We start from the raw sequence: 9,538 nt of genomic DNA on the forward strand, positions 1-9,538 counted from the left end.
CTAAAAGAGTTTATAATCACAAGTGGACAACCTTTATTTTTTTTAAGTACATCGATATTTTTACACTAAGGGGAGGGGGAGTTCGGCTATGCCACATAATAAGCAGCTTAATTTGGTATCGAATTCGTCATCCACGAGATTCGAATATAAGATCTCTCATTTTCAAGCAAAGAAGAATACCACCAAACTGTAGTACTGAATGACACAAGTGGACAACCTATTGAACGCCTTGTAAATCACAACCAATTACAATAGAAGGATGCAATTATATAAATATACTTGTATTAGCTTGAATATATATAGACGCTTATGCTCATTTCCTTGTTTTATGTTATAAGAGTCAACTAATAAATCTTAAATTTGAAATCTATCACTTAAAAAAAATTCATTGAAATTTGTTACTTAAAAAAACCCATTAAAATTCCCTGAAATCTAAATTGACTACGCCCAAAAAAATCAAATTTTAATGAACGCAGCTTAAAAAATAAAGAAAACTAATTAAAAGAGCTTGAAAACTTTAAATTTTAACGACAAAATAAAGAATAAAGTAAATATTATTAAAATTAACATTTTAATGTAAAAATATAATTTTTCATTAAAATGAATAATAGGAGAGCTTTATTTTAATGTTCCTCCAAAAATAATCCGTCGAAAAAGGGAAAAGCTAAAAGGGCACAATCCCACTAACTCAAAAGCATGGCTGCAATCTTCTCGCCATAGGCCCACCCAAACCTCCTGGTCCCCCAACATTCACTGGACAACACTAAGGCTGGTTTGATATTGCTGTGCTTTGAAAAAAAACTGTTTCTGTTGTGCTGTGAGAATAAACAGCTGTGAAATAAAGTTGGGTAAAATTTTTTTAAAAGTTCTTTTGAAAAATAAAAAAAACAGTATTATAGTGCTCGGTAAACTTTTATGTAAAACGGATGTGAAAAAATGTTGATTTTTCAAAGCTAGGTTTTGCAGCTTTGTGTTTTTGTTTTTTTTTTCATCCAAAACTATAAAAAAAAGTTGAAGCTGAATATTTACCAAACACAAAAAAATTCTCAGCTTTTTTTTATACTCATTTTTTTCCACTTTTTTCAGAATCCCTCAGTACCAAACCAGGCTTCAAACTCCCCTTCAAGCAGCCAATAACCATGTGCCACGTCACCAAATCCACCAAACCATCTCCCACCAGATCACCACCTCCTCTACACAGCCCACAAACATTTAAATCGCGGTGGCAGTCCTTTTTGTTGCCCGACAAGAAGAAAACAACCGCTGCAGCTCGCCATAGTCTCTCTCTCTCTCTCTCTCTCGTTTCTCTCCGAGCGCCTCTTTCTAGGGTTTCGGTCCCCCTTTTTCGGCCATCAACTGAGAAACTCAGTCGTCTCTCGCTCCGACATCGTTCCGTACGCAAAACCTTTGTCGTCTTAACATTTTAGGGTTTTGTTTTCATGAGTGGGCGGAGGCTCGGGGACTACCCGAGTCGTTCTTTGGCGAACCACTGCGCGAAAGCCGAGGAGAGTCGACGTTCGTACTCGGGTCGGGTTTCGGGTTCGGTAAGAGCAAGACCTGAACCGAATTCCCGGAGAGAGTACGATAACCGTCGTTATTATGATGGAGAAAGAGAGAGAGACAGGCGGCCGCTGGAACCGGCAGGTCTCGGCGCCGGCTTGCCCCTCTCGGAATCGACGTCGATGAAGTTCGAGTGGAACAATCTGCTAGCCCGGAGACCCGCCGTTTCGACCGCGAATCCGGGTTTGAACCGACCCGACTTCGGTTTCAGCTCCGGAAGTGGGAAACTTGGGGTTCCGGACCCTGGTGTGGACCCCACAAGGAAGCTTGCGTATTTTCATGGCGGATTCCCGGCTGCGTTGCCAAAACCCCATGTGGGTATTCAAAAAGTTGAAGACTTTAGGCTCGGTGACCACAATGCATACGTGGGTCCAGAAGATAAGGCCGTGTTTGGCAACGGACCTGCGCGCTCGAGCATTTTGGATCCGGGTTTTCACGGGGTTTCTGATGAATTCAACACAAGTCAAATAACGGGACCACATCAGTCGGTTGATGCCGGTTGGGGATGGCGGAATCCGAAATGGGACTACAATGCCCCTGCATATGGTGTTAGAGAAGTTCCGAGGCCTCCGGTTTACAATGCTTCACTCAGAGCAGGTACTCAGGAGATTAGCCAGTGGAACCAATATCCTAATTTTATGGACCAAACACAACCCGCTGTTCTGAATTATCAATCTTTGAGCGAACAATCGATCTCTGGTTATGATGAAGTTTTGGGTTCTAGTCCGCGAACCCGGAGCTTCGGATTTGGAAGAGATGATGGTCTCGAAAGAGGGCGAGAAGCGTTGTCGTATGAAGGTACATTGAAGAAATTGGCTCCGCTTGAGGGTGATCAAAGTTTGGACGAGCTGACCACCCTGCAAATGTGTGCAATGAGGAAACGTGCTCTAGCTAGGAAACTACGTCGGAATGAATCAAATTCTGAATTGTCCAATGATTCGAGTGACGCTTGCGATGTACCTGACTTGAGTTTTGGGTACGATCAGTGGAGTAATGAAGATTTCAAACATTATGGAATCGTTGGTCAGGATCAATTGAACATTGACCAAGCTGTGACCTGTGGTGAGGGTCAATGGAACGTTGACCAAGATGTGAATTTTGGAGTTAATCGCGTGAACATTAACCAAAATTTGAATTTTGGAGAGGATCAATGGTACACCGACCGGGATTCTATCTATGGAGAGGATCACCGTGGTCCGAACCATGTTGTGGACCACTGGAAAGCAGAAGATGTCAACAAACTAAATTCCGACAATTTGTTACCATCTTCTAAACTGCCAGTACCTGTCCAGCAGCGTCATGGAGAACAATTCCAATCTGCCAGGTTGGGTGTAAAGAGGCGTTTGGGACCTTTGAAGTCACCTGGCAGTATAAAGAAGCGCTTGGGACCGTTAAAGTCCTCTGTTAGTGTAAAAAGGCGTTTGGGACCATTGCAATCACCGGGCAGTGTAAAGAAGCATCTCAGGCCTGCTCAAGATGTTCCTAATCTCGAATTCTCAGATTACAAACCCCATGATCAGTACAAATCTCAAATAAGAGAAACCGATGATTTTAGTGGAAGCATTCATCCTCAAGGGGATGACATTCCAAAAGTTAAGGCGAAACCTGCGGAGATGGAACTTCCTGAAGATTCTGAGGAGTTCAAGAGACTGGTGGATAGTGCCTTTTTTAAGCACATTAAGCGTTTGCATGAAAACCCAGCTCTAAGAAGACAATTAACGGGAGGAGGAAGTTTTACTACAAAGTGTTGTGTATGTGCCAGGTCTGTCTTCTACGTCGTAGTATGTTTCTGAGTTTATGTTTAAATTTACTCTCTGCTGCAACAGGGGGATTAGAATGATTATAACTTATAGAAATTTAGTATCTGACATAAGTGTAGTTAGGTAAGGTTTAACTTTTAGGTCTCTTCAGATCAAGATAAGTTGATATACTTGAATTTTCCTCGTCTTGGCTGTCTTGGAGGGGCTTCACCAAATGTTGGCTGTCCCGACGCGGACTATGTGGCCCTTAATTGTTTGGGCTTTGGTGACCGAAATTTGTGTATAGTTTAAATGTTCCTGAACTCTTCCACGGGAAGATGAGGTCAATTGGCCTAGAAGAGATTTCGGGATGTCCATATTTGGTTGAAAGATTCCATATGATTGGCGAGTGCTATTGGGGGAGAAACCCCATTTTAGTTTAGTGTTTGAATATAGGTTTATAGTACTCATGTAACATGACCAAGTGAGATTTCTCCAATCTACAACCTCCTATAATTTGAAAAGGATAAAAATTGTAGATGGAAGGAAAGAGGATGGGAACTCTTCTAAAGAGGATGGGAACTCTTCTACCTTTCTTGTTTGTTTTGAAAGAAGTAGTGCAAATGAAATTTATGGTCATGGTGGCAGCGTGACCAGTATCAGGATGATAATTATAGTCTTGGGTAGTGGTGTGTAGTGATGTGAGGACTTGTGCTTAGGTGGCTATGATGGATGGGAGATTGCCTTTTTTTGTTTGTTCTTTTGGTATTCTTTAGTTACGTGTGATCTACTTACCACCATGCTGCTTGAAACCCAGGGTGGTGAGTGCCTTGTTTATTAAAGGAATTTAGGGCTTTTCAAAGGAAGAATTTTTCAAGGAAGTAAAGCTTTGAAGTTAGTATTTGATAAATTCTTTTGCAGACACTCCCTATGCATGTTTGTCAGATGGACTACTTTCATTTGATAATTAGCGGGAGAAGAGCAACAATGATCGTAAAAACTGAGTTAGAAAGATGATAGCTGTAGTTTGCCATGCTTTTAGTAATCTGAAGTTCCTGCGTGCTACTCTATGGAAGAGATCCTTCCATGGAAATCCATGTATGTTTCCTTGAAGATGGCTACTTTTTTTTGTGTCATCTGTGGCATGATACCTATTATCCTGAGTCTTTGGCCCTTGCGCTTTGAGATCTTGTAACCTTGAAAGTCTTCTAAGTCTTCACTTTCCCGGTGCGGGATTAGAAGGTACTTATTTGGTAAAGTAGTTTTTTATTGTATTGGAACTTTATCCATGGACTACTACATGATTCTCACGATATATATGTTTCTGAACCAAGATAATGCCTCTGTTTTTCCCTTTTCACCTCATGTCCTACCAAAATGTTAAAGTGATGCTGTAGTTTGTCCCACGTTGCTTCCTCGGAATTGGTTAATGACAATTGAATCTGCCTGCCTGTTGTATCAGCAACTCGAAAGAGTTTGCAGGTGTGGTGCCCTTGGCAATACATGCCTTCATGTCACGTATGGCTGGTTCCAGAGCAGAGCACTTGGGTTTTCATAAAGCACTTTGTGTGCTAATGGGATGGGACAGTGCATCTGTCTCGAATGGTACATGGGTTCAGCGGTTCTTGCCTGATGCTGAAGCCTTGGCTCTGAAGGAGGACATGGTTATCTTTCCTCCGGTTGTTGTCATTCACAACACTTCCATAGCAAATAAAAATCCAAATAAAAGGGTGATTGTAACTATTGAAGGGCTGGAGGATATTCTTAAAGGTAAGTATACTTTGATGATTTCCGTGACAAATTCCAATGATTTTGTTTTTTTTTTTTTACTCTAGTAGCAGATATTGTTATGTGATTTCCATCTTCTCCATTATTCATTTAAGATTATGTTTCTGTTCATATTTCTGTTTTATTTTGTGATTTCATTTATTATTTCTTCCAAACTTCGGATTTGACTTGTGTACCCTAAGAAAAGACTTAGAGTACTTGGATCTAACGGAGGACATGACACAAAACCGAGCGCAATACCAAGCGCAATGACGTTCTAGGATTCATATAGCCGACCCCACTTAGTGGGAAAATGCTTTGTTGTTGTTGTTGTTGTTGTTCGGATTTGACTTGTGTAACTCTCTTTGATCAGTTGCAACATTCACGGGAGGTGGAATGCATTTCCAAATAGGTGGTGCTATCCACACACCCCTTTTACACACCCATCTCAATTTTCGGCCGTTGGATTGAATAAATGAAGGACATAAATTAACAAAGGAGCGTGTGAGGGGTAAAAAGAAGTGTGGATAACAGCACCCTTCCAAATTTAAAAATTATAGTTATGGTTCTAATTTAGTAACCAACTTGCTGCATTTCTGCCCTTTTAACATGCTTTCAGTAGTGGACCTTATAGTTGATGGTGTAATGCTTGTTCGGTTTATCTTTTTATGATGCTTTTTTGGTTGGTCTTTTTGTTCATTTCTAGTATTTCGTATTTTTCATCTCAACTTAATCGTAGGTATAGGTTTTGGTGGGGGGAAGGCTAAGGTGTGCCGTGGGAAGCCTGCAAATTACAGCATCTTGGTGGTGACATTTAATGCCACATTTTCTGGTTTTCGGGAAGCAGAAAGGCTTCACAAGCTTTTTGCTGAGAACAAACACGGGAGGGCTGAGTTCCAGCAGATCACCTCAGCTTCCCTCAGCAACAGCAGCAGCGAAGGGAAGCAAAACTCGCTGGAAGACCAAGAAAATTGTTTATATGGCTATGTGGGACTTGCAGAGGATTTTGATAAACTTGAAAGCGAGACCAAGAAGCGGTGTCGGGTGAAGAGCAAGAAGGAAATCCAGGCTACTGCAATTACTTATTTGTGAAATGAATAACAGTTCACTGTGTATATCTAGGAATTTCTGTGACCTCTCAACTTAAGCCTTTTGGTTTTTTGGTGCAGTACAAAATCACAAGTTCAGTTGATTGATATTTTGTTTCTGAGAATGCAACTCCAAATAATTTCTTAAGTCCCGCTTGGGATTGCTTCTGGAGGAAGTACTTTTGTTTATTTGCGTTTTTATTATAAACACGTTAAAAAGGGGCATAAAGCTTTTATTCTATTGTTGACAAAGTCAGTCCTACTAACAACATGCTAGGCACGTATATTTGTAAAAAATTAAAAGGGACTAAACAATGACTCATTGCAATTGTTTTTTATTTTTTTATTTTTTTGAATAAGATAGCGACAAAACATCGAGATAGAGAAAACGTACTAGAAGTAAACTACACGTGACAACTTTGAGATAGGGAAAAAAAGCACCACACATGCTTTACGAAAAAGAAAAAACAAAATTAATAGTCAAGTGGTTATTTACCATAGTGGTGAATGTCGAGAAGGAACTAAATTTAAAAGTTAGATGAGTTAAGAATTCAACGAAGTAAGGTTCAGAATTGAATAGAAGAGAAAGACTCCTCTCAGGGGATGAATCAAGATTCACCTTGAATTGGTCAAAATATGCTGAATTTTTTACTTTTAGTCGAGGATTATATCCAGTAACTTGGAGGTTTATAGCTGACCAATACTCTCGACACCCTGAGGAGGATGGGGCCCTCATTCGCTAACCCCTTGATCATTTCTTTTCTTATTTCTTTTCTTTATTATCTCATTTTATTCCCTTCAGGTGTTGAGCCCTTACATATTCGTTATTTCAATTAAACTATTACTAGCTTTCTTTTTTTTCTGTTGCTAATTTACCATATTCGTTATTTGATAGAAATTGTGATTCATGTACCAGGTTTTGGGAAGCATGTTGTCCAGGGCCGTCTCTGAGATTTTAGGAGCCTTATGCGAAACTTATAAAATCGCCCCTCCTTAAGATAAGTCTTTAAAAAACGTAGGACAATGTATTGACGCTAGAAAATAATCAGTTGAATCAAAACAAAGTTTAGCAATCACTGATTGCAAGTTAAAAAATATCATTAATAATAAGTAAAAAGAGCTACAAACATAACGTTTGCTAAATAATTAAAAGCAGTTCAATCTTAAACAATCAAACAAGAAAACAAACTTAAAAAACTCTAACTTTAAAGTTTCACTCTAATATGTAACATTATTATATAATAATATTGAAAAAATACCATCTTTTATGGTGTATTATTGGCACTCAGAATATCTTATTGTACTCTAATTTTTTGTATTTAGAAAGAAAAAAAAATTACGCTTATAAGGAGTGTAAGATGAGATTTTAAAGTGCTAACAAAATCAATTTTTGAATATAGAACATTATTTCATAACAAATGCAATTTTAAATATAGAATATTATTACATATAAATATTAGGTGACAAAAATTTTGGGGGCCCCTTCAAATTTGGAACCCTGTGCGACTACACATTTCGCACCCCCTCAACGCCCCCTTTGATGTTGTTGTCTAAATGTAGAGTTGACGAATGGTTGTCAATCAAAGAAAGTAGAATTTGGGACTTACCGGAAGGAGAAGATCGAATGATTTCACTTTTGAAGTTGAGTTTTGATAATCTGAAATCCTCATCTTTGAAACAGTGTTTTGCATATTGCTCAGTGTTCATGAAAGATTTCAAAATTGAAAGAGATAGCTGGGTTCAACAATGGACAGCTCAAGGATAACTACACCTTTTACCCGAAGAAACTCCCGAAGTAAGTAATCTAGAGATGGAGGATATAGGTAATGAATATTTTGATATTCTACTGAAAAGTTCCTTATTTCAAAATGCTACACTGGATGGCTGACACTATTACCAAATGCAAGATGTCCAATCTTGTGCATGATCTTACTGGTCTTGTATCCAAATTTGAAAGCTTGCGAGAGACTTACATGAGACGAATGATACACTTGAGGTTAGACATGTTGCTTGGGTTTCTACTTCCACACTAGGAAAAATTGCAAAACGAAGATTGGGGAGAGTGCGCTCATTGTGGTGTTGATTATTATTATTTTTGGTCAAAGGTAAATTTTATTACCAATAGAACAAATTTATACAAAGGGAGATCTTAGTGCGCATTGTTTACGAATGGCGAAGTAACATCTTGCCACGGTTTAGAGGTTTACGTGTCTTAAATTTATACAAGTCTAGTATTGAGGAGTTTCCAATATCAATTGGAAATATGAAACGGTTGAGGTATCTTGACATTTCTGAAACAAGATTCAAAACACTTCCTGAATCCATTGGATAACTCTATAACCTGCAGACATTAAGGGCAATGAACTGTGCTCTTGAAGAGTTTCCGAAAGAAGTAAAAAATTTGATCAACTTGAGACATTTTTATTTCAATAAGAGCACGGCGTTTCCTTCTAGAATGGGACGACTGACGTGCCTTCGAACATTACCTTACTTTTCTGTGGGTAAAGAGATGGGTCGTGGAATTGAGGAGTTGGCTGGCTTAAATCATTTGAATGGTGAATTGATAATTTATAATCTTGAAGAAGTAAGGGATGGAAATGAGCAAAGAAGGCCAAATTAGAAGAGAAGAGACACTTAGGCCTGGTTTGGTACTGAGGTGATTCTGAAAAAAATTGGTATAAAAAAAAGCTGGGATCTTTTTTGTATTTGGTAAACATTCAGCTTCAGTTTTTTTCACAGTTTTGGGTGAAAAAAATAAAAAACACAAAGCTGCAAAACCCAGCTTTGAAAAACCGGTTTTTTTCATATCTGTTTTACATAAAAGTTTACCAAACACTATAATACTGCTTTTTTTTTTCAAAAGCACTTTTACAAAAAAGTTTACCAAACACTATGCTGCCTTATTTCACATCTGCTTATTTTCACAGCTTCTTATTTTCACAGCACAGCAGAAGCAGTTTTTTTTCAAAGCACAGCAATACCAAACCAACCCTTATGCCATTTGAGATTTGTACGGACTCATTTTAGAATGGGATGGTTGGATCGCAGAGCCCACAATGATGAGGAGGATGTACTGGAAGGCCTCCAACCGCATCTGAAGTTGGAAAAACTAAAGATAAAAAATTACATGGGTGGTAAATTTCCATCATGGATGATGAGTAAGTTGCTACCTCTAGGGATGGGCAACAGTTATGGCGGGCGGGTAACCGCGGTTATTTACTGATAACCGTTTATGCTCATACCCGCATAACTGTTTACCCGTTGGGTAATTGCTTAAACAGTTATACCCATACTCATAACCGCATACCCATTTAACCGTAACCGTTTAATACCCGTTTATCCATTTATCATTTTTAACCCATTTATCTTTTTTTTTTTTTACCA

General features: G+C 38.8%; 1 protein-coding gene and 1 long non-coding RNA gene across 4 annotated transcripts; one reads left to right on the forward strand and one right to left on the reverse strand.

Annotated features, from left to right (window-relative positions):
* The first annotated feature begins 1,216 nt into the window (after positions 1-1,216).
* On the forward strand, positions 1,217-6,262 carry LOC126616629 (uncharacterized). Of its 3 annotated transcripts, none has more exons than XM_050284699.1 (3): positions 1,217-3,322; positions 4,762-5,069; positions 5,440-6,262. In XM_050284699.1, the coding sequence occupies exons 1-3, from the start codon at positions 1,440-1,442 to the stop codon at positions 5,535-5,537; spliced, it is 2,289 nt and encodes a 762-aa protein (XP_050140656.1). In that variant the 5' UTR covers positions 1,217-1,439; the 3' UTR covers positions 5,538-6,262. The 3 variants fall into 3 exon arrangements, with proteins under 3 accessions (XP_050140656.1, XP_050140655.1, XP_050140654.1); XM_050284698.1 differs by having other exon boundaries at positions 1,218-3,322; positions 5,812-6,262; XM_050284697.1 differs by having other exon boundaries at positions 1,219-3,322; positions 5,806-6,262.
* LOC126616632 (uncharacterized) lies at positions 5,220-5,570 on the reverse strand. The gene is made up of 2 exons (XR_007621220.1): positions 5,427-5,570; positions 5,220-5,264 (listed from the first exon to the last, which is right to left on the reverse strand). It is a non-coding gene; the product is annotated as an uncharacterized LOC126616632 (long non-coding RNA).
* Positions 6,263-9,538: the final 3,276 nt, after the last annotated feature.

This window comes from Malus sylvestris, chromosome 3, assembly GCF_916048215.2.
Source record: "Malus sylvestris chromosome 3, drMalSylv7.2, whole genome shotgun sequence".
NCBI classification, from domain to species: domain Eukaryota; kingdom Viridiplantae; phylum Streptophyta; class Magnoliopsida; order Rosales; family Rosaceae; genus Malus; species Malus sylvestris.